The sequence below is a fragment of the Micromys minutus genome (assembly GCF_963924665.1).
Source record: "Micromys minutus genome assembly, chromosome: 7".
NCBI classification, from domain to species: Eukaryota; Metazoa; Chordata; class Mammalia; order Rodentia; family Muridae; genus Micromys; species Micromys minutus.
The window spans coordinates 41,935,659-41,961,573 of NC_137976.1; the positions used below are offsets into that span (position 1 = coordinate 41,935,659).

General features: G+C 39.7%; 1 protein-coding gene across 4 annotated transcripts in view; it reads right to left on the reverse strand.

Moving 5' to 3' along the window:
- The window catches only part of CBLB (Cbl proto-oncogene B), a 161,592-nt gene that overhangs the window by 18,635 nt on the left and 117,042 nt on the right, over positions 1-25,915 (reverse strand). For 2 of the 4 annotated variants that reach the window (XM_080919452.1, XM_080919451.1), the window contains exons 11-17: positions 22,145-22,330; positions 20,297-20,659; positions 13,453-13,547; positions 7,339-7,485; positions 4,472-4,569; positions 4,224-4,355; positions 1,379-1,519 (exon numbers count right to left, since the gene is read on the reverse strand). In XM_080919452.1, the coding sequence (XP_080775578.1) occupies positions 1,379-1,519; positions 4,224-4,355; positions 4,472-4,569; positions 7,339-7,485; positions 13,453-13,547; positions 20,297-20,659; positions 22,145-22,330 (1,162 nt within the window). The remainder of the gene's footprint in view (positions 1-1,378; positions 1,520-4,223; positions 4,356-4,471; positions 4,570-7,338; positions 7,486-13,452; positions 13,548-20,296; positions 20,660-22,144; positions 22,331-25,915) is intronic. The other 2 variants (XM_080919454.1, XM_080919453.1) reach the window with 1 other exon arrangement.

The window sequence follows — 25,915 nt, forward strand, 5'->3', positions numbered from 1 at the left end:
AGAGTGAGCTGGAGGCTGGGGGTGGGGGAAGGAGATAGAATTAAAATAGAGGCCCGTGGTCAGGTTGGTAGGGAAGGAGAGAGGAGATTAACAGCTCCATAGGTTCTCGGCAAGGTATTGAGGAAGCCAAGAACAATCAGAACACTTAAAAGGTTTTTCAAAATTCATTTTACACGAAAATGTGCAGAACACATTACAAAGAATTCTTTGTTTCTATTTTTGAGGCAAGATCTCTTGGTGTAGCCCAGGATGACCTCAAAGCCAGTCCTGTACCTCCATGTCCAGGTAGACGGCTTTACTGGTCCTGAGGGAAGCCTTTCAGGGCACACAGACCACAGACCTCTGCCCGGGCAGACTAAGGAGATTAGAGATCACAATAGCACGCTGCCATGTGTGAGTCTGTTTCCTTTTCCTGAGAATTCTGCCCAGTATGTGCTAAGGGTTCCTTTTAGTCTCTTCATTTTACATCTGCTTCACACTCTACAGGTGTGTACTAATAGAAAATGGTCTTTGTCTTCCATTGAAGACAACATTATCTCCAGACTCAAAATTTAAATAGTTAATAGCAAAAAAATTAGAAAAGCTACCCTGCTATGATATAAACCCTAGGTATTAAAACACATCTTGAAAAAAATTGAAGTTCGTTATTACAAAACCATTTCACTGGAAATAAGGGAGGGATTGAGAACCTAAATGTTTGTGCATCCCTCCTAAGCCCGTCACACCATCATCCATCTTTCAGAAATTGCTGGCATTCGAAGGCATCACTTGCACCTTCTTTTCTTTTTCTTCAGTGTACACAACGCACAGTATATAACCCAGGCCCAACTCCCTCCTACTAACCTTCAACTCTGCCTCACCAACATATCTCCATTCCGATTTTACATCTCTCTTTTTAAACAATATTAAATAACCCACTAAATTCAATTGGTGTTGCCCACCCGTGCATGGCTGTCGAGTCGTTTACTGGGTCATGTGCAAGCACTAAGATCCCTTATTGCTCTACCGCCTTTGTGATGTTTGGTCATTAAATCAGGCAACCACAGCTCTTACTACCAGAAGGCTTTCTACTAGTGCGGCAGAGACTCAGGAAACACTAACATGAAATTGACAGCATAATCTCAGATGTACCTTGCTCTAAAAGAAAATTCTTCTGCTTTTTCTTTTAAAGATTTATTTATTTTCTATGTATACAGCATTCTGCCTACATGTATGCCTGCACACCAGAAGAGGGCACCAGATCTCATTATAGATGGTTGTTATGAGTCACAGTGGTTGCTGAAAATTGAACTCAGGACCTCTGGAGGAGCAGCCAGTGCTCTTAACCCCTGAGCCATCTCTCCAGCCCCCCTTTCTTTGGCTTTTTACTCACTCCTACCTGAAGGAAGAAGGAAGAGGTCCTGTCCTGAGGAAGGTCGGCTACTCGAGCCTGGAGGTTTTGAATGTTCGATGAGACTATGTCTTGCAGGAGGTGGGGGAGGAGGGAGAGATGGGGGGAGGGAATCAAACGCATCTTCACCTGCATTTAAAGAAAGATCATTATCAACAGTAGAATTTCATTGATCAAAACACAATATCAAACAAAAGTTTTGATTGATTTTTCCCTTATTGCTTATAACATCAGCACTTCCCTGACTTACATAATTGGATTGATAACTTTGTGGCAGTGTGGATAGAAAATGTACATACACACACACACACACACACACACAGATGAAACATCCCACCCTATCATGAAAACAGTTTTCCGTTTTCTAGGTCTTTCTATAAAAATCAGCATTGCAAGTTATAAATCAGCATAAATCACTGTCGCTTTGTAGCCTCTATTCTATTCTATTAGTATACTACACGTTTGAATTGAAAATTATTATCAGCAAAACCAAACCCGCCAAACAAATCTCTCAGCCACGAAGAGAGTTCATGGCCTCTACAAAGAAAAATCACACCATACACATATAATTTAATGTCACAGAACATGTCTAACCATTTCCTAACATTCATTCCACTGAACTGTTATTCATCTAAATTGCACCAAACATTTGATTTACTGTCAAAATATATAAGAAATGCACAAGTACAGCAGAATTATTGTTTGTTTAACTGTCATCTCCAGAGAAGAACATGTTAATGGAGATTCCCTTTAGGTGGCCCCAAAGCTACCCACATGTTTATGTGTTTCTCTGTGTGTATGTGCATATATGTATATTTTAAATATATATTATACATCTATATATTATACATAATATCTTTCTATCTATCTATCTATCTATCTATCTATCTATCTATCTATCTATCTATCGATCTATCGACCTACCTACCTACCTACCTAGCTAGCTATATTATATATATACTATATATAATAAAGCATGGTTTAATAAACCATATATATGTATAGTTTATTCAGTGTATTTAGAATATTGCAGTCTATGTGTTCTGTATCTACATCTATATATTTATAATATATAGACATATATATTATATATATTATACAGCCACTTTTTGCTAGACCAGAGTTATCTTGAATCTTTAAAAAAACTAAAATGAAACTGAATATAGTTTTTAAATATGTACGTCAAATATGCTGTCAGTGAGACAGGCTATAAATAAACACCTTCATATTCTAATAATAACAATATACATGTAATTAAGTGGGATGAATTAGACATAAATATATTAAAATGAATTTATCATTCTTTGTGTTTGCCTTGCAAAAATATGCAGAATATTTGATCTAATCATCACAAATATTTTTCGAATTTTAAGTATTTGAAGATTTAGGAGAGATTTGTTATCATTCAGGCTCTTGCTGTCACATAATTAAATTCAATTTTTTTTTTAGCCCTTAAGTATCAGGCACCATGCTAGGAATTGAGTGATATGAAGATCAAAACTTAAGGAGCTTAAATACTATCAAGGGGAGTGAAAACCTGTTCACAAACACTTATGACTGACAGGTGAACGTGTTTAATTGCCCTCATAAAGAAGAATTTATGAGAAGAGAGAAGAAAAATACAGGCAGTATCAAGTGAGGTGCTGCTGTCATGTGGAACACCAGAGGTTCATAAATAAATGTTCAGAAGATGAGCAATGCCTCTGTTTAGCTGAGAGGACAGTAAGCAAGAACTGATACACAGGCCAAGCTGGAGGAAGGCCCAAGAGAAGAGGTAAGTTGTTGTAACTTCTATGGGAATAGCTAACAGAAAGGGTATCAATCACCTATAGCTATTATATCGAACCGAAACATACTCGAATAGACCAGATGCAAACACATAGGTCCCTGACCGCCCCACAGCAAACTCTATAAAATGTTGTCATCTAGACCCTAGGGACCTGAGTAATAGGTCAAAATTCAGCATAAAGGAAAAGCAAATGAGGAAACAAGATTGTAGGCAGGAAGTAAGGATAGTCTTAGGATTCAAGCATATGAGGAAAAACAGAATAAAACGAAAACCTATGATGAATAAATCAGAAGCAAAAGACACTGTTATAGGACAGTTCAAACTACTTGTCTGAGATGCATATGTGAAATACAAAACTTCACTTAATATTTCTGGAAGCCTAACATACAACAGAAAAGCTTATAAACAGATTAAACAGAACTTGTTCTTGTTTTCTAGGAGGAAGTATATACTTTCTCATACGTATATACTTTCTCATAACTAAGAGGGCCTGGCAATTTCATGCTGAAGTAAAGTGTGGCTCATGTTTACTATAGGCTAGTAGTACACTTGGAGGGCCCTGATTTAATGCTCCAGACCATCACTTGAAAGCCACTGCACAGATGCCAAGGAATGAGCAACGTGCTTGGGTCTTGGCCCCGAATTTACTCTAGAAGAGACAACAACTTGATGAAATCCTCTGAGGGACAGCTCTTCCAGGACATTGTTGTACAGTTGTGTAAGGATGATATTGTGGAAATAAATCTTTAAAAAAATTATGCTAAATATTTTTCTCTGATTATAAAAGTAGTGCATTGTTACAGAAAATCTGGACACTTACAAATTATAAAAGAAGGTATGAAAATCGCCCAAAATTTCCTATGCAATTAGTTCAACTGTTAAAGTGATGTCATGTGAATGCAGGAGCCACCATCAAGTGGAGAACCCAACTAAGTTTAGGCAAATTCTCAACTGAGAGACTGCATTACACTGAACTCTTAATTCTAATAATGCAGATATGCATAGCAGGTCAGGGGTTGTTTAAGCTGCTTTTCAATTTTCAACCTAATGGAGGGATGAGAAGATCATAATCAGAGGGCGTCCTGTTGACTGAAGAACCATGCTTTGGGTTGTCCCGGGGTGGAGGCCTGGCAGGTGGTAATGGTACTGGATCAGAGGCTGAATCAGAAACATCTCCTGGAGGATAACACAAAACCTTAATGTATTCTCAGTATGAAAACAGAAGAGAACTTTGCCTTTAAGTTCCGACCATTAAGGTGTATAATGCAAAGGAAAACATAGTCTATACATACCCTTTAAATAGATGCCTAAATCTGGGATGTTTGATTTCTTCATCTCTGAAGGCGTACCATGAGTTCCATTCAATATACAGTGACCATTATCACAAGACCTAATGTGGAGACCAGAGGGCAAGAATCATTTAAAAGTCATGGCGGGCAGGAGGTGACGATCACAAGAGTGGATTGTCATACCTACTAAGGTAATAAGAATATAAAACAAAAACAATTGTCTTTTCTAGAAAACGGACTACTAACAATATGTAGCTACCCTGACCTGTACTTGAAAATCAGATGTGTATGTCTGAAGAAAACCTGTCTGTCTGTCTGTCTGTGTGTCTCACTCACTGACTCACTGAAACTAACAGCTACTAAAGCAGCTGAAAACCTAAACGTATCTGTGTATGATTTTAGTTGCACCCGACCAGTTCTGAAGCGACTGAGAAGTACAGACCACCGAAAACCATGTCAGGTCTAACGGCCTCCATATTTGTTCATGATATTCAATGTTTGTTTATGCAACTTAAGCATTCTTTGAATTGAAATTATGCTAGGGCCTTAAAGGGGAGGAACCACTAAGAAGTGTTCAACAATTTCATTGAAGTGCTGCAGGGAACACTCAAAGACGTCTCCTTCTGAACCTATCTCACCACTATGTTCAACAAATGTTGGCTCTCTGACACCTTAGGGAAGTGATGTCAGCCAAGGCTTTGAGTACCCATCAAGTATTTTAATGCGGGTAAGGCGTGATTTTGGTGTTGGCATCAGTACTGGATGAAAATGAGGCATGGGAGGGTGTAGGCGGGCCAGGGGACAGACATCACTCTTTAGCGCCTAGCGTAGTAACAGCTGGCTGACAAAGAGCCACAGAGAGTGAAGTTTTACATTTTTCTTTTGAATTCCTCTGATTTCTAAGAGAAAAGTGAAACTACAAGCATAATGGAGGAGACAGTGGGTATTTCAGTAGATACTGCGAGAGTGATTCATCTGAAATTCATTTCCATTCTCTCTGGTGGCCACTTCTTTTTAACGGGCAAGATATGGTTCATTTAAGAACAGTTACGTATTGAATCTTCATAATGATGATGGATTTTGCTCAAACTCAAATGAATTATTCATTTACTGTTTCTCTTCCCGTGTATTGACAATTTATTTTTCTTGGTGTTCCAAAGGGGGAGTAAGTGACATACAGGAAGAGGAAGTTCTAAGAAGAGGGAGGTCTTTGCTGATGACATGAGGTGACACTCCATTCACTGGTTTTTAAGAACCCGAATTCATTACAATTAAGCTTAGGGATTAGCAACATTTATTACTTCTCTATAACCGAGGGGAGATGGATACGATGGTTTTAATTCAAATTGACTTTCAGTATCCAAGAGGCTAGCCACTGATGTATCTCATCAGCAATGATGTGACAATTAAAACTGGGTGAATTAAAATCATATCCTTCAGTCTTCCAGCCATGAAAAGAATGAGAATGCCAAAGAAACTACAAAATCTTGTTTAATTTTTGCATTTAAAAATTACTACAAAAAATTAGTAGGAGCCAAAGTTACTGGGACTTGTTGGCAGTTTACACTTGATGAGGAAGTATGACTTTCCTTAGGCTAGCTAAGTGGGCACGTGGCTCTCTCCTCTTTAACCGTTATCTTCTTTTCAGGACCACTCAACAGCCTGATTAACAGTAACCAGTGAAAGCTTGGGCTGGAGCGCATCACTAGGTCTGGGTATTACTTGGACCACCAGTATCCCTTCTGACACACAACACTGGTTTAAAAATAGATCTGCTTCTTTCCAAGTATTTCTTTTTCTGCCTGAGTGAGACACCTGGGAAGGGTTTTTGCCTCCAAAGATGGAAGCACTACTCATAAAGACCTTCGGTCGACTGACTTGGCCTCAAGAGAAAACAGCACATGGAGTAAAGATGGTGCGGATGCCCGACAGCCTTACGGTCTACTATCTGTCAGTCCTCAGGAGCCCCAGGCAGCTCGGCCACCAACGAGGGCTGAGCAGAGCAGAGCAGAACTGAGCCAAGCAAGCATAGCTCCCGGAATATTATGCAAGAAAAACCCAATTTTGGAAAAATAAGTTCAGAAAGTACAGCTCATAGATTGTCAGTAGGATGCAAATTATATAAGTGCTATTATAACTATATTAAATTTCATGCATGCAAAGCCATGATTTTGCTTAAAGACAAACTGATATTTCAATACAGGTAAGCTATTCGCAATGATTCTTATAAAAGTCAATGTGACTAGCACTTCAAATACCAAGAATGTCCCCATTATAATGAAAATAAAAAGAAAAGAAAAACAAAAATAAAACCATAAAAACAACAAAACCTAGTGTTCTTTATAATTTTACCCCACCCAAGAGAGGGTAAAACAGTACGTGGTCAAAAAAGAAGTCAAAAGACGTTACTTTAGGGCTTCCCCTCATCTTATGATTTCAGTAAGTACATTACATATCAAGAAGGAAAATGAATATAAATTATTCCAGCCTTCACATTATAAAGAAAAATTCTTAGGAAGGTTGACCTAGCACCTTAATATTAGTTTCTAAGCACTAATTTTTCTTCATGATATATATGCTCAGATTTGATGAAATTCATTAAAATATCTTAGGAGAAACACATGAATTAGTCATCATTATATGTAATGTATAGCTACAATTTATTAGACTAATTTGTCCTTTGCGGGGAAGAAGGCAACAAAATGTTTTATGTGAAAGCAATGAAGAAAATATGTAGAAAGTATAGGCTGGGCTTGCAACAGGACTTTTAGCCAAGCACATACTATTGAACTGCATACAAACAGCCCGAAAGCTTGACGGCATGATGATGCTTATGCAGATGCAGGGTGGTGCAGAGATGCTCATCTTACCGAACAGGAGGTTTGACATTATGACAATGAGATGGTTGTGAATTCAGAGAAACAGGATGGGATGAAGGAATCTTGTATTCATCGTCATCTTCTTCTACTGTGTCTCTCGTTTTCTCAGAGAGACAATTTGCTAATGGACCAGTACACCTACCAAGAGGGAAAAAAAAGTCCAAAGTTGTTTAAGCATCATAAATCCTCAGAGCAGGAAGGTCTGATGTGACATACAAAATGAAGAAGCTTTTTGGGCACTCGCAGTTTAACTGTAAACTGTTCTTATGTCCAATAGAAATGCAAGACCTTGAAATGTTAAGACAAAATATTCACACCTATGCTTTTAAGGCATGAAATAAGAAAATGAAAATTATGAAAAGGGGCTTTATAAATGAAGCTGTAACATAAAAAGTGAACAATTATTTAAACCCAAGCTATCAAAGTGTTAACTGCCCCCTGCCATGAAGTGGAAACAGGCAAAAGGGGTAAGAATTCATGGAAACCAAATGGAAACATGGAGTTCTTGAAAGATCCAGAGCGGCCTATGGTTAGAACCTATAGTTTAAAACAGGCTGTAAACGAGAAACTTAGCTATCTTGTGAACTTCTAATTCCACTGCTGGAGTTCTTCCCACTGCAATAATTAAGAACTAAACATGTCCAGAATTAGAAGCAGATAATGACAGAATTACTTAAAGCTTTGAAATGCATTATTTCTATAACTCGTGATACTTAATTGTAATCCCTAACTGCAACAAATGAAACAGTCCCTGAATACCGTGATGAATTTGAGCACTTTACTGGATCATTTGGGAGAAATATATAAAATAAAATTGAAAAATACTCTACTTCCTCTGTGGGCTTTAATTTAATCCTTGCTACTGCCCAAGATATAGTCTAAAAGAAAAGTCCAACTTGGCTAACAGGTAAAAAGAGATGTAGTTTGCAAGACAGTAGAAAAACATGGATCCAAATTCATTTTAATTATTATGAACTTCACAGGAAGTGCTCAAAAAAAGCGTAATGTTTCAGCACCTTCTGTAGAGGGAGCAAGAGCCCTTTGGTACATGAAGCAATCATGGCTATGTGGACTTTTTTTTTTTCCTTTTTCCTTTTTCCATCTTCATTTCTTCTCACCACAAAGTAAAAATTTTCTTTTGTATCCTTCTCTAAAAAGCAGTTTTTTTTTTTTCCAAAAGCTAAAATAGCTTTCCAGATTTTTTCCCTAAAATTTTCAAACATTTGCCTACTTAACCAGTTGCACCCCTCATGTAACACTCCAAAGCTGTGGATTTTGGAGAACTTCCTATTATTCTTTCATTTTAGGTCAGGGAGGCTGAACACCCGTTAGAGTGGAAAATGACATCAGAGGTGTTTTGTGTGTGTGCATGCATGTAAGTGTCCATATTTAAAGGTTCAACTGTTGAGATAAATTTCTAGAGTTCAGAGACCAAAGAAAATGTTTCCTCAGGAGGTTTCAGAAGATTCTAATTTGTCTCTGAAAAGGTTTCCAGAATTGAGTTTTAAAGCTAGTTAGAGATACCTTAGGAGCCAACTGTCAGTTACTGGTGACCTGAAGCTTTGTTGTAGTAACAGAAGGTTCTGCTACACAGCCCAGAACACAGGCTACGGAATTCATTAACACACTCTAGTGTCGTAGGCACTCTGGTTGAACCTTACAAGACACCCCTTACAACTAAAGGTAGTACCCATGTCTACAAATGACGACTTGATGGTGTTTAATCAGATTAGAAACTTGTCTTTTCTTGCAATCTCTAAATCCTTGGGAGAAGACATCAACTTCACCAACTCCTACAAGAACCAGGATGTCTCCATCAGCAGAGGATGTGTTCCCTGCATGTACGCATTCCGTCCTGATGTGCTTCCCGGCTCGATGAACACCATCTCTACACAACTCAGGTAGATACTTCCAAGACGAAAAAGATCTTTGACTTAATATTCAAGCTCACACCTGTCTCTTACTGCTTTCTCCAATGATTTAATGATTTCCAAGAAGCACTTCATTATGAAGGAAGAATACTTGTTTCTAATTGGCATCACATATAGTATTTACTTGTATGTGTGTGATCATGCCAAGGTGTGATGGACTTCAGAGGACAACCTATGGGGATCGTTGTTCCTCTCCTTTTCATGCTGTGCTTCCCAGGGATTGAACTCCGGTGCTCAGGCCTTGAGTAACCATCTTGTCAGTGCAAAAAAAACAATTAAAAGCAGACAAACAAACCAACACCTGTTGTGGCTAGTTCTAGATGTTACCTTCATTAGAAGAAGAGCTGGCCTGGTTAAACACTCATTCTGTTAGGCAGAGAGCAACTGATGTAAATATGAAAGGCAATAATTATCTATTATTTATCAAATGATTCAGTGTTAGAAATTACTGGTTGGACATTTTATCAGGTTTAATGGATTTTGGTGAGTTATCACTAGAAGTAAAGAAAGCTATGTGCCATTTATATTGAAAAATACATCCTGGTATTTTCCATTTATCATTTTAATAAAGTCCTTTAAAAAGGTCTCTATTTTCTCTTAGGTTAATGTTTTAAAATTTATTTAAACTTTTTCCCAAAGAACTCGTAAATAAAAAAATCAGAGAGATAAAGCAGACCCAAAGTTGATGCATTTTAACAAACCTTGTATAGCCTGCAAATCGCCAGGTAGTAGCATAAATGGACACCAAAGCACCGTGTGTGTGTGTGTGTGTGTGTGTGTGTGTGTGTGTGTGTATGTGTGTTATTATTTAGACAGGACGCTTAGGGACATGAAGACTTCAGTCGGTCACTGGTATACCTTACGTGACAGACATTATTTTATTGTCTTCTCTAGTACCCCGGAGGGACAAAGCTATTTGGCTGGCTCCAAATGAAAGACGTCAAGTCTTTTACAACCATTACACCCATTATCTCTTTAACTTGAAACTTAATTGAGCCCTCCTAAACTCACGCTGATTCACTGGCTTGAGTGCATACACATGCTCAATGTTGACAAAGAGGCTGATTTCTATCCCAATGATACTTTCTGAGGCACTTGGTGAGTACTTCCACCATTAAAAGCTAAAACCGCACAAGCTGCATACTGCCAGGATAACCACAGGGCAGGCCGACTGCACATGCGTTACCACTTGCTTCCCTAACAGACCTCACATATCACCATCTTCGAGTGCTTTTCATTCCTAATTGGAACAACTCTTGACCCATCAACTTTTCTCTGAAAACAAAAAACAGACCCCCTCACATTTCTGGTGTCAGTAAAAAAAAAATCCTCATGAAACTGGCAACAAACAATAATTTGCTTTGACCTTTTCTATTATATACATTTGGCATATGTTCTTTCATTGATGTGTTTGCTATACCGTTATTTTACTGTTTCTGTTTAGAATTGCAGCATGTTTACGGGAAGACCCTGAGGCCATCAGGGATTACCCGACTTTGCACATAACTGAGCACTTGCAAGCTTTAAAATAAAAATAATGAGGGGCTATTAGAGAGGAAAATCACCATGCTGGTAAAAAGAAAAGGAGAGCAATAATTTTCAGAACCTTTCACAGACAGAAAAGCATGTAAATATGTCATTTTACTTGCTTTCTATACTAGATCTCTGTTCACTCACTAATGGCAGAAAGTAAAGGTATAAATGTTTTTTATTAAATAAAAGCTCAGGCTGCCATGTTTTACTTCATGTTTCATGTGCTACACTGTTCTTACCTAAACAAGAAACACCCGTAATTCAGACACACAAAAGCCCAGAGCCGGCAGAGTAAAACACTGATATTTGACAGGATTATCTTCTATCTGTCCCGGATGCTGGCATGAGTATTATAAGGACTTTGAGAGCTCTTTCCACACTCTCAGGAAAAGGTGAGCTTGCTGCACCCCGAGGCTTTAGACTGAGCCTTGACTGCAGGGCGAGCTCACAGATTTGCTATCAACCTGGAGATGGCTACAGGAGGGCACCCGGGCCCAGGTCAGGCTTTTCACACAAACAGTTGGGCTCTCTCCCTAACTTTTCCTGTGTTTCTGCTTTAAAACCCCCTTTCAGAGAGGGCTTTCCTCAGGACCACAGCAAGAGTGACAACCTGTATGCTCCACATTTGATTTTCCTCCTGGGGATTATCACTGACAATATTCAACACTTTCTACCAAAAGGGACTAGAAGGGACTGGGCTTTGATCTTGTTCTCCCCAGACTCTGGTGAGCACAATAGAATAAAAATTAGACAGCTGGGCAAAATTGGACTTTCCTTTTCAACACCTCCCCTCTAAATTTATTACATTATCTACTTAAGAGAGGTGTAAAAACAATATCACTACCTCCCACTGCAGAGAAACATTTAGGAAAAGTATGAACCAAGTAGCTTTGGTTCCAAGGTATCTGACAACTTGTGATTAATACGGCAAACGGTTCCTCAGCTTTCTACAGCATTGTCTTATTTGGAATTACTCACTACTGTGTTTATAATGCCGTCTGTATTCGTTCAGTAGTAGAATATGCCAAGGACAATAAACATTTCATTGTTTAGTCTGTTTCATTTAACTAAAAAATCAAATTAGTCAGATATAATTTAATAAGTAAATATGTAATAATATACTACATATATATCTAAAGTACATATTATACATTAAAATTTAATTATAAAGTAATAAACTAGGAATTTGTTTTGTTCTCTCCTTAAAAAGGTTATTACAATAAATACCTACATTTCAAGTTTTTTACATAAAGCTTTATAGTCAGTGTCAATAACATTATGTAGAAACCATTTTCACAATTTTTCAGGAAATGGAGTATCTACTCTAACAGTGTTTCCTTTCCCTTCTACTTTCTCATACCTTATTTTCAGAAATAAATGATAAATTGCATAGAAAGTCACATAATCACCTAGGTGAATATGGGCCTGAAGGGAAACCTCAGAAGATATCCTCTGCCTTCAAGACAACAGGCATCGAGGGACAGTATCACATGCCGAGTAACCATCCCTCCCTAACTGTTTCTACCACTGGACGTGAAACTAAAAGGTGACTGTGAGGTTGCTGCTTGTATGTGAAACTCCATGGCTTTCAACACTCGGGGGAGCTATAAGTTAATATAGGGAGTCACTTGTAATTTTACTTTGGCTTGATGTTTGAGCACGGACCAATACCTAAGATGGCAATGAGGATCTGGATATCCAATAGCCCTACATCAGTGAGCATATGCATTTCCCCAAGACCTTTGCTCCACTTTCCTCCTAGGATGAATGTTCCTTGGACATGGACCAAACAGCTCCAGTGGGTCAAGGTAGAGCTGTATTAATAATAAATTATGTGGATATTATGTAGTTCTACAATTTCATCACCAACATTGTATCAAACACTATAATAATAATGTGAGCAATATGATTATAATGAAAGTATTATAAGCATTACAATATTAGTAATGTTAGTAAGGTCGACTGTTCAACTCATAGTGGCTTCTGCAATAGGAAGTGGTCAACCAGCTAGCTATAGTAGAGGGTATTCAGGTGACCCCAATTTCCAATATAATTAACACCACATAGTGAATAATTCATAACAATTGCTTCATAGGAAGCTAAAGCTCAAAGACTTTTAGGTTATATTATGTTAAACATATCCTCTCATGCATTAGCCAGATAGAAGGCAAAGTCCAGAGAGTGCAGATCTAATGACCTCAAAAGCCTGGCTTCTGAGCTGGCAATGCGAAGCTTAACCGGGTAGGAAAAACTCCATGAGACACATGCACAGATTGTGGGTGCTGAAGAGATTTGAGAAGCAGGGAACATGGAGGAACTTTACGTAAGCCGAAGTGGACAGTGCAGTAAACCAAAAAGGCTGGAGGAGAGCACTCGCTGCACAGCTCTGCCCTCTCTTCAATGGAGGACGCGCTCAGCTTTCTTGCTCTATTGTTCTGTTATCAGCCTTCTCAGGAGTTTAGTAGCTCTGTAGGAGCTTCTCTCAGAACATCCGATACTTGAATTCATAAACCCGACTCAACTGCTTTTGTCTCTGCTGATTCCCTTCTGTTTACCCTGAAGTTTCTGTACAAAGAACTTCAAAACCATTCTTTCCCATACTATGTGTGGACACACAATCTCCAAGTCCAACGACACTCACTTTATGCTAGGGAGAAGGGTAGTGACTGGAGGAGGAGGGGAAAGCCGAGGAGGAACATCGTACTCTTCAGTGGCAAGGTGTCCATTGGAAAAGACCTGAAAGTAAACCAAATATGTTAGTTCCTGGACTTTAACTCCAGTCAAAGCCTGAGACCACAGCAGCTCTTAGAATTTCACAGAGCTCATTGAGTTTTAAGGTTATTTAGACTAGTGTTATACCATATAATTTGTTCATGAGACAGCAGGATCAGTGATAACTTACCATATCATAGATTGTATAAAATGATGTTACATTATGATTTTTACACACAACAGAGAGGCAGTACAATGATTCATACACATCAGCTCGAGACAGCTAACTATGTCAGCGAGTAGCACCATTTCTCAGGAATGAGCAGATTACATTGCAAGACTAGGGGTTTGCTAGAGGAAGAAACCATTCGGACAGAATTTCCAGTTTACATCCCTCCAAACAGACATCCCCCCATAGGGCAAGCAGGACCATCTTCAATTTCCCATCCTACAGGGTGTGAGTAGACCCATGGAGACCTGTGTCATGTCTAGGCCAAGCTTCAGGGCCACTTAGATAAGGAGCCAATTGTTCAGGCTTTCTACGTTTGTGGAAATCCCAAATCTATTTTTGGTTTGTAAAATAACTCAAGAGTCAAGGTTTCATCAGTGGGGGTTAGGAGCTTACGGGTCATAGATACAGTCATGATGCTGGGGAGGCACCTGGATACCTGGTCCGCCTCTCTTGTAGCCTTGAACTGGAGCAACTTATATGGTGGGAGAAATGGAAGGGTAACTTTGCAAAGGCAAAGAAGACTACAGACCTATGAAGGTCTGTTTGTAACCATCAGGTGTTGTTATCATAAACATTTTTATAAGGTCTTATTAATTCATCTATAGCAGGGAGACTGACACTAGAGAAAGACCGGTGAGATGTGCTTTCAGTAGTCTTGGCTAAATGAGCCCAGACCCACTGCTTAATTATAAAATATATATAACTTATATATATATATATATATATTAAGCAGTGGCAAAAACTTCAAATGCAGACCTGCAAAGGCCTACCACCAGATTGCAAGATCACCTCTAAGATATATCACCAATTCATCTACTGCAAAAATTCCAATTATAGAGCATTAAAATTTCACTCTAAAAGCCGGTGCCAATATTAGTTCAGACTTTCTTTTCCTAGTCTCCCCCTCATTAGGTTCAACACACTGCAGTTACATCCTGATAAAACACATCTTTAAATGAAATGATTTTATCGTGGGCTTTTGACTGAGGACCATGTAACGGAACATGACAAAACTTTTTGAACTTTGCTAGAGAAGAGAATTTTCCTAAGAGATATGTATCATTATGAAGTTCAACAAAATCCTTTAACACAGAAAATGTCTTTTATCTGCTGAATACATGCATCCAGCTACAAATGCCAATTATCATGTTCAGCATTTGAAAGTATTCTTCACCAAAATTCTTCACACTGACTGTGTGGACATGGTGCTAAGCTTTTTGCAATAAATCCTAGTGATTTTTGTCAAAATTACACTTAAAAGTTGTGTAAAATGAAAGGTGTTTTTTTTAAAGAATGTAGACTAAGCTGATTTTTTGGTAATAATATCTGTCATGTTAATGGTTGATAAGAACTTAGTAACAAAAGGATGATGTGGAAAGAATAGTTCATGGGTATCAACTTTAGGTTAGCAATGAGTTGACTATAATTTCATAGTTCAAACATGATGAACATACTTCAACAGGAATGCAATATACCCAAACATCTACTGATATGGATATAAAGCAGGTTTCAAATTTGGTAAATGAGAGCTACACACTGATAGGACATTCACACAACATGTCTGTGTGATACTAAAATTCTCAAAGGGAAATCTCCTGACGGAAAGGATGGCTCAGCTGCATGAGTGTATTCCCAGCACCCAAATCATAGCTAGGCATGGCTGTGTGCTGCCGGAATCCCAACACTGTGTTGACAGATCACAAGGACTCACTGGACAATCCTAGCCTAGCAGATCCATGAGGTCTGGGTCTTAGAAAAGCATTTGATAGAAGTTTTAGATGGCTCAGTGGATAAGAACACGTTCTGCTCTTCTAGAGAATACAGATTTGATACTCAGCACCCACACAATGGCTCACAATTGTTCCAGGGGATCTGATGCTCTATTCTGACCCCTGCAGGCAATAGGCAAGTGCATGGTACACAGACATATATTCAGGCAGAACACGGAAAAACATATCAATCAATCAAGCAATCACTCGCTCAATCAGTCCAAACTTCAGGTGAGTAAATGACAAAGAAAGATGGACTTGGCTATGAGCCTCCATGTGCATACACTATGCATATGGAAAAGAATGCTCATATACACAGACAACACGTACATACACACAGTAAATTAGAGAAAATGATTTCACACGGACACTAGAGTTGTTACTTGAAAATGCATAGAATCTATTACTAAGGTCACTCATTCTCTGGTAGGACAATAACTTGAGGGGATTAAGCAACTCATTTCTAAATTCATCAAACAAATTAGTGTTTTAATATGTGAATAGCAAATGTTATTGACAGACAGTAGCTAAAGATTTCTCCTATCTCTGAGAAGTTAGGGACTTTTATGAATAATTCATTTGATATCTGCAAGTACTATTTTTGTGGAGAATTGATGTTATACTGTGTCTGTCAGTTTCAGACCACAGTCTTTTATTTCTCACGCATTTTATAGTAGATTCCCTTACATGTGTCATATGCAGCACGGCTTTCATGAATGTTGAACGACACAGGGCAGGTGACCTCAGTAACGGAGGCACTGACCAGGGAAATGTCTTTGCTATGACTGGAAGAATCCTTGTATTTAACAAAAAATATTTATAGCAAAGACACATCATTTGCTTAGTATTTGATCACCCTGTAATCGGTTCTAAACTGTGTCCTGTGAGCTAAGCATATTCTTAATACCATACGTGAAATTCTCTATAGTTCTTCCCAATTAGAAGACCAAGATTATGCAAGCAAGCAAACAGCCAAAGGCTTTCAAGTGCCGAGACTCATTTCTGTGAAGCTAATGTGATTATTTCTCAGAAGCAGTTGTTGGAGGATAAAATCTAACATGTGATTCTGCATTCCACCATCAACCCCACCCATTTCAGACCAGAAACTGACTGTCACTAACCAAGAGAGTGCACTATCCCACAGTCATCGAGCTGAAAGTAACTATTATATGATCCTTAGGAATCTGAAGGGTCTGTAAATGGTAAAAACAATAGGCTGCCAGGTGTTTAGACTGACTGCATCACTGAAGTCCCCGGTGAAACCCTCACGCCTGGCTGGCCTCTGAGCTCAGCCTCCTCCATGGTTGTTACCTATCATCAGAATTCACCAGAAATACTAGGGATTTACATTTTTAAGACTCACATTGCTGATCATGTTAACCTGGTGCCATCTCTACTTTGAAAGCTCTTTCCTACATAAAGAACTGAGAAAACTTCATGCCAGAACTGGCTTCAAAATGTATCACCCAGTTTGGGGCACATGCCTTTACTCTGTATATGCATTGCACTTCCTTCCAAACTAGCTTCACATCACTGTCAATGTTTCCGACTTCCATGACATTCCGTCCTATTGTTCCCATGGGGGTGGGAGTTAGGGCTACCCCATTGTCTGTCAGCACTGTAACCCTCCAGCCAGAGACCAGCTGGTAGAACACTTTATTTCTTTTCTGCCTTCGCTTTCAGCATTTCTACTTCTTTTCCAGGGAACTACATATTTTTTGGTTGTTTCTCACACATCACATAGCTATCTCACGGGCCCCGGACTGACCGGTGCTTACACTGTTCCATTCACAATATTCTGCCTCCCGCAGGGTCGTGGACATCCAACTACTTACACAGCTGAGTGAGGAAGACAAAATGAGCCCCATTCCTGAAGGGTCAGCCTCAAGAAAGTCATCCAAATAGGGCTGTGTAATTTATTGTAAACCCGGCTATCCTAGATTGATTTTTCTCTGTGCCTCCAGGCATCATATAGTCTTAACACATATGTTTGGAATCTTTTCCCATGACTTAGACTATATTGTCTAAGATTCAGAATATTATTTTATGAAAAATTCTGTACAATGCAAAGGATTTTTGTATTAAAAACATGTTTATCTGTTTGCTTTTATTTGATATGTAAAAGTACTCACCTTTGTGTTTGTGTGTGTGTGTGTGTGTGTATGCATACCATGTGTATTCCTAGATTTTTACTATCAAACAACAAATGCAAATGCATTTCCTATCTTGTGATTATAACTGCTCCACACTCTGAAGAGTATGTCTTCATGTGTTCTTCAGTATGACAATGCAAATGAGACCGGTGTCCACACAGGCTCTCGTTTACAACGCCAGCTCTTGCAACTCTTGGGACTTACAGGTAAGTTTAATGTCATATGTATGAACACGTGCTCCCTTACCCAAAGTGCCGAAGTCATAATCACAAGAAGAGGATCATATGGCAGCCTTATCTAGTGATTATTGCAGAAGATTATTCTACATAAGGCCATCTGCAATGCCATTACTGTTAAAGACAGTGTTTATCACTAAGAATCAGCTGGGTCCTCAGACTCCCAAAAGTAAAGACATATGGGAACAGTGTTAATGCCCAGAAGTAACAACTTCAAGTTTGTATTGTATGTTAAAATATTTATTGCAAAAAACTGGTCCAAACAGCAGTTTTGTTGCAACATGAAATAATCTTTGAGGATATAGGCATAGCCACTCCAATGCATACAATGGAGCTTAGACCTGAAAGAAGAATTCAATCATGAGACAAAATTAAGGAATTAGGGGACCTTTTTTAAAAATTTCTTTGTGAAACTCAAGTGGAAGAGACAGGGAAGGAGGGAGGCAGAGAATTAGAGTGAAGGAGGGAGGGAGGGAGGGAGGGAGAGAGAGAGAGAGGGAGAGAGGAGGGAGGGAAGGGGGAAGGAGGGAGAAAGGGGGTAGGGAGGGAGGGAGGGAGGGGGAGGGAGGGAGGGGAGAGGAAAGAAGAAGCATGTGAACCCAAGTCCAAGAGATTGACTAGAAATAGGATGGAAATTCACCTCTCAGTGAGTAACCACAACTGAACCCTCTATTAATGTATGAGAACTAGTGCTAACATCACAAAATATAAATCCACACCCATAGGAAATCCTCACCCCACCTTTCAGGCTGTAACATCTTACAAGGTTAACAGCCGTGTTCTGGAGGCTAGTTTTATATTTACACGGGCTTACTGTAAGGTCACACCTGAAAGAACCCTGAAAGAGGGTGTCTTCAAAGAACTGGCCCTGGTGTCAACTACACTACACATTTCTGAAGTCATTCAGAAACAGTCTGTAACCTGCCCGGAGGATGAATACCTGTTCACATGAGAGCTTGTTTCAAGGTTCTTCCCAGGACAAGCAGCACCACGCACAAATACGAGTGAATAGAGGCTAAAGGAGAAACACAAACAAAAACCTAATCCCAGAAATTCTCTCTAGCCGGGACTCTAGGCTCAGGAAAAGTCCTCTGAGGACAGGCTCTCAACTTCTAGAAGATATCACCAAATCAGCAAACTGCTTTTTCTGTGCTTTCTCCTTACACTTACACTGCATTTAACTAACCTTGAAGACATCTTTAGGAATTTTCATAGTTGTGAGAGTTATAAACAGTGCTATGACAGGCGACTGGCAATGGTGGTTTACAACTAATGCTCTCGGCTCTAATGTGCTGCCCCTGAGAGCTGGATCTTTTCACCACAGGACAGCTGATAGACCACCGTAGGAAAGGTGTCAGCAGGACACGTTTTCACTACCAAGGTGCTCGTATACACAGAAACACACACGCACACAGGCACGAGAACATGGCACTGCATAGGTTCTTTGTATCTCTCTCCCCATCCGAGAATCAGGGTCTCATGTTGCCCGGTTGGCCTTGAGTTTCCGAGAGTAACCTATTCTCCTTCCCACGTTGGGATTACGCCTGTGTGTCAAGATGCTTTTTCCTAAATGTCAGATGAGCACATTAAATTCAATCCGTAGTTCCGAAGGATTAGATTATACCCGTTAACAAAAACGATCAAAAGCTGGGGCAACTGAATATGAGCTTCAGAGGTGAAATTGTTTTCACTACAGGGGGAGATGACACAGATCTGATCTCACGGCTAAGAACACATGGAATCACCAGACGATTTCAGGATCGTTTCAGGGGAGATGACCCAGTCAGTGTTCTTTGCTGCTGCTGTCCCTTCCGTTGCCTGCACACTTAGTTTCTTTCCTAAGGTGACAGCGGGCTGGTGTTTAAATAAGGACCTAGAAGTGTGGGTTTCTCTTCGCTGTATAAAACAGTTTGTCTGGTGAACAGGAGTGAAGTCGCCATGTTTTCTAAGAAGGTGAGAGACTCTCTGGGCTGGATCAAGTATAGCATGTTCTCATCCCAAGACTGGCTTAGATGTGGAGGGACTCAACATTCCCAATCTTGACTGAGCAAGGAGACCTAGTGACTTTAACAACACTGAGCTACCCACGGGAGAGGCTCTCAGCAGAACATCGAGGAAGCCGACCAATCTCTGACAAGCTGTCCTGCTTACATCCACATCTCTTTATTATACATGGACAGCCTTTTTCTCCTTTCCCTCACATGCCACTTTAAATGAGCTTCTCAACTACCTGGAGTTAATTAAAGAGCACCAAGGAAGTGCTGTGTCACCCAGGTAAAAACAGCCCGCCTAAATACTGTCAGGTGGTTCGCACTGGGCACAAGGCCTCCCGTCAGCAACCTCGGCAAGATGTTTCTCCAGCTCGGATTGCACATGTCCTTACCTTGGCTGCTTCCGAAGGCCAATCATGGCGTCTGTGTTTCCTCAGAAGAACCTGGTCGGAGCCCATTCTAGTGTGCCTTCCGTTTAAGTTGGAGTTTGCTGTGACACCAGGCTTTGGAGAGCCATCCCCTAGAATGCGACATCCCACCATCTGATTAGTCCCAAAGGCATCCCGAGGGCACCAGGCTTCAAGAGGCATTGGCTGGTCCCTGGAAGGCACACTCTCTCCATGGTGGAAGTGTCGGCTCTGTCTGCTGTCCGGCGGGATGGGCGGTGGCCTCTCCGGAGGAGGTGGAGGGTCTCTCAGGGGAGGAGGGGGGGCTGGGAGTGGTTTGTCTTGTTTTCTAACCATGCATGGAGAAGACTAAGGAGACACAGGAGACAAAACACAGAACCGAGAGAGCACAATGTTTGTACCATGCACTGAAAAGACCCTCAGACTCAGATGACTGAATTTCCATTTTAGCCACGACGCAGTATTATTAAATTTCTAATAAGGTTCTATGTGACTTTTTAAGTTTCTTTTATTACTAATGAAAAGTTTGAAAATTAATAAAAAAAAACTTAACACCAACGTAGCACACTAAGATTTTGAACAAATGACAATATACATGTACGACTTCTAGAAACCACACAGGAAAGAAGCGGAAAGTTAAAATTGTATGCTTTGCCTGCCAGTATGTTACCGTGGCAGTAATAAATTAACCTGTCAGTTCCTTCGATTCCAGAGACACAGAAAAAATTCAATAACATAATTTTCATTGCTTCTTCACCTTTGAAAAGAGAAATTATTTTAAAATTCTTTTTTGTTTTCCCCTTTGTAAAACAATGGAAGCTACAGGGGCCGTTTGCTTTGGCAATTTTTAACAGTAGTGAGGGTCTACACAGTAGAGCAGTTGCTGACAGACTCACCTGACTTTGTGGGTTCTTAAAATGAAAAAAGAACACCCACCAGGCTAACAGCCAGAGGACAATGTGGCGGTATAGGAGTCCTCCCGAGGGGAATCTGCAAGCCCCTTGAGAGCTTTTAGTGTTTATTTAAAAGCTTATTTGATAAATAGTTTATGCTTCTTACATTAGAAAATGTCAAGTAACAGGAATCTGTTGCATGTCTACATAATTCAAATTTCTACCCTAGCCAGGAGTCACGGGACTGAAGCCAAATTCAAGGCAGTGTAATAGAACAGCGCTAAATGCATTGTACTCACTAAAAATCCAAGACTGTAAGCCCATTAGTAAATTGTACTTAAGTTTTCATAAATTTACATTTAATAAAAATATGCTCTTTATTATTAAAACTTAAAAGAATCCTGCTTAAAACTACAATGAACTGGGCATTAGTTAAAATTATGCCTTTAATATTAAACAGTAAAATAATTACTTTGCAAGCATCATAACTTGTTGTAATTAATTTCCTGGATTTAAGGAAAGCTGTACAATCTGTCTTCTGAGTCACCTGAAGAATGGGTGATAATGTATCACACCTCAAGCCCTTATGCAAATACACTCCCCTTGCATTTTTCTTGTTATGACATTATGAAAGTGTAAAATACCATTTGATAACAGCATGCAAATTATTGTAATGCATATGATGACCTTTTAAATGCATTTTATAGATATTATACTTTACACTGCTATTTACTTAAGCAAATCTGGGGTCTACGGAAAGGCTCCGAGTAATTATATAACTTTTATAATAATTTTATAGCAATAAAGCAAAGGCCATGAAAGCAGGCTTGGTATAAATAAGAGAAACTCACCACAGTTGTTATAAACAGTTTCAAGCCTAAGCAATAGGTACATAGAAGGACCAGAGAACTGCCTTCTGTTCCTGAGGGCACTGACTCACCTTTGGCGAGCCTGTGGGGCTGCCACAGGGAGAGCGCACGATGCCTTTCTGAATGAGATCCAGGCGGGGAGGCACTGGTGGCAGGCTGAGGTGGGGGATCTGGAGAGGGTCTGGCTGAGGTTTTCTCCTCTGGGCAAGGGGTGAGGATCCTGGCGAAGTGACTGGTGAGTTCTGCCTGTCTGTGCACTAGGAGAAAAGCAGAAAGGATGCTGGGTATCTGTGTGTAAAGGGGAGAACATCCTGTCCTTGCTCAGGAGGGCAGTGAGGGTCACCTGCGCACTTGTTAAAATAAGTGCTGAGTGACAGATCTGGAAAGCAGAAAGAGAAACTCAGACCTTGTAGGGAGGGCTTCGGAGCACAATCCAACAAAGGCTTTCTTTCTAGAATAGGTCTTTAGCCTATGAGGAGACCAGAAACACACTTCCATCTGTGGTACCTAAAAAAAAAAACCCTATTTGTACATATTAGTTCTTTATTCTATACACTGTGCATTCACTATTGTGCATTCCATGTTACTCCTGGAATACTAGGAAAGGAATTCAGCCTTAAAATAAAGAGACATGTAAAACACATACATCCCAACCAAGTAGATATATTTTTCCCTTAAGCTTCCATGGAAAAATAGCCTCATGCTCAATGCGTTTCATTAAAAGCAGCTATGCAAATCTTAGAAGGTCTGTCCCTGTGTTGCAACAGTTAAGATTCTATGCTGCCTCAGGTTCTTCATGCTATCGGGGAGTCACCGCTCAGGACACACTTAGGAGCTGGCCAATTACATTCCCACTTGCAAAGCACTTTATAAAATTAACTGAGGGGACACTAGGTAGGCATCCGAAGATGTGACACCATTATGTGTGAGAACTGTCTTGCACTCCTCCTCCACCCAAAAATGTTATTCACAGCAGCCAAGGTATGGAGTCACTGTGTCTACCAATGGATTATTTAGGAATATCTCTGGTGACATGCATAGAAGCTCCTATGAGCTAAGGCAGATAGTAAAATGCAAAATGCAGATGCTATGCGCTCTATGTGCAAAGTTTAGAAGTATGCACAAAATTAGCAAGCTCTTTGTAATTGATGATGTTTTCCTGGACATGGTGCAAATTTCTACACATCTTTTCAATTTATTTCAATTGTTAGCTCTCTAATGTAAATAATATACTTTCATTGCATAAGCTATGAATTAATTCCTATAAATTGCTATCAATGCTTCTTACTTACAAAAAATGTAGTTTTGAGTCTGCTCTATACTGGTTAGCACTATACCAAGAGAATTTAACTGCTATTAAATACCATCTCAGAACACGGTTCTCAAGCTGCTTTGGATAGATATCCTGGCATTTAATAATCATTACCCTGCTGTGAGGACTTGTACTGAGCTCACTGCTATTATGAAGTAGCTTGAACAATAGACTGCTAAACAATAGACCATACAGCTCTTCCAACACGGAAGAAAGGACAGAGGAACTTATAGAGAAATTAACTATTATGTACGTATTATGCACTAATACACAGGCTTTAAGAGTCAATATCCAAACCCTCCACAGCTGGGAATGGGCCATTATTTTGAGTTAAGAAAAATGTATAATTGATCATTTGTTTATTTGATTCCAGGTCTGTGTCACCTTTAGTTCTCCTCAGAACTTTGGGATAACCCATCCTTTTTGTTTCAGCTCTGTTCAGAATCCACAGACCTTGATTTCTGTCTCCAGGATTACCTCAGCAGACTATGTGTGGAACTGCAACTCCCAAATTCACATCTTCTCCAGGTAGGGGCTCAGGGACTCTAGAAATGTCAGAGCCACAATTGAATATTGCATGTGTTTGTCTAATTTCCCCTTATTCATTTGCTTTAGCTGCTCCTCATTTCTCTGGCAAAACTCGCAATGTGTCTTATTACATAAGGAAAAAATGCTAGTGACTACCACACAGACTGTATGATCCACGTATGTGACTTTAACAGAAAATGTTCATGGAACAAGTGGAAGAAGCAAAGCATTTAAACTGCACTGCCTCTTGCTCAGCAGTGCTAATAATCAGGGGGCCTCATCCTCTGGAGTAACTTTCATTTTATCCACACCTTTAAAGAATGACTTTAGAAGAACCTTTAATAAGATCCATTATTATGGAAATGGTAAGACGTCTGCTAAGGAGCTTCAAGTCTAGGCAGGTTATTATAAAATTGGGGCAGGAGAAAAGCTCCCAATAACTAATGAGAGTTCTAACAATACCGAGATAATCAGAGTCGCCTTATGACTCTTCTAGCAAGATCTCTACTTAATGAATTTCATATTTGAACAAGGGAGATGCTTGTATTATGATAAGCACGGTGAGAACGAGTCAGAGAGTCAATATTTTCTCCAAATGCCTGAGGATTAATGAGTAGAGGTAATTTTTTAACCACATAAAATAGGATAAAATATTTTAAGTATATTTTTTTTGCTTCCAACTATTACCTCGGTCTTCATTTATTGAATTAATTTGTGAGCATAATGAAATTAAAAGTATTTAAAATAATGTGTATACAGTATTATTCAGAAGTTATATACAATGACAAAGTTTAGTTCACACTCAAACATTCTCCCACAGTGTACAGATAGGCACAGACGGGTAATGTTCTCGACTTTGGGTTATCGCTGGCACTGTCCCATTTAAACAATAAGCAAAAGGTCACATGAAGCACATGGTGTAAAACCAATACATCCCAGTTTTCCAGAGTCAAGCTCCCAGAAGTCTTATCCTGTAAGCATTTGAAAGAAACTCAAACGTCTCTGGGAAAAGGACTGTGGGTTTTCTGCTGCCACTCTAAGAGATAGATAGACAATCCACTGTGGAGAGGAGGTGACCTGGTTTCCCAGATACTGTTCTACTGCTGTCTTAAACACCATGAACTTATTAAAAAGAAGGTATTTAATTTGGGGTTCATAATTTCAGAAGGTAGTGGAATCCATGACCATTACAGCAGGGAGCATGGCACTAACAGACAGGCAGGCTGGCAGGCAGGGGGCAGGCTTGGCACTGTAGTATCTCAAAGCTCACATCTTGATCCAAAAGCAAAAGGTAGAGATGAACAGAAAGACAGAAAGACAATGACAAAATGTTGGTGTCTGTCTCCCTCTCTTCCCTCCACTCCCTCTCTCCCTCTCTCCCTCCCTTCCCTCCCCCCACACAAAGAGGTATGAGGGGGAGACAGACAAACAGTGGCGATGATGATGTGGGCTTTTGAAACCTCAAAGCTCACCCCCAGTGACACACGTTCAGTCTGTAACAAGGTCACACTTGTTAATGCTTCCCAAACTGTTCCACTAACTGAGGACCAGGCATGTAAGCATGCATACTTAACATACTTACAGGGACCATCCTTATTCAAACCAACACAGTCAGTATCTATGTTCCACTGTGAGGTCTGGAAATTTTCAGATACCGCATATTGGAGACAATAAAAAGGATGAGCAGACTGTGAAGTGATACATGGAGACACAGTTATGGGGACAGGTGACTGCACTTTACAGACTGGCAGGGAACTTAACAACAAAATTGCCAGAAGGGCTACTTTATAGTAATACATCTCATGTCACATGCTGTAACCCCAAGGCACATCTCTATTAAAGTAATAAACTTTGCTAAACACGCAAAGTGACACTGACTAGCCTGGCAGGGCCTCTGGTAGGAGGGTCACCAGTTCTGGGCCTGGGAACAGCCACTTTAATCTTTAAATCTCTTTGAAGTTTTACATTTTACCTTAAACACTTCTGTGTATTCCATGACCTG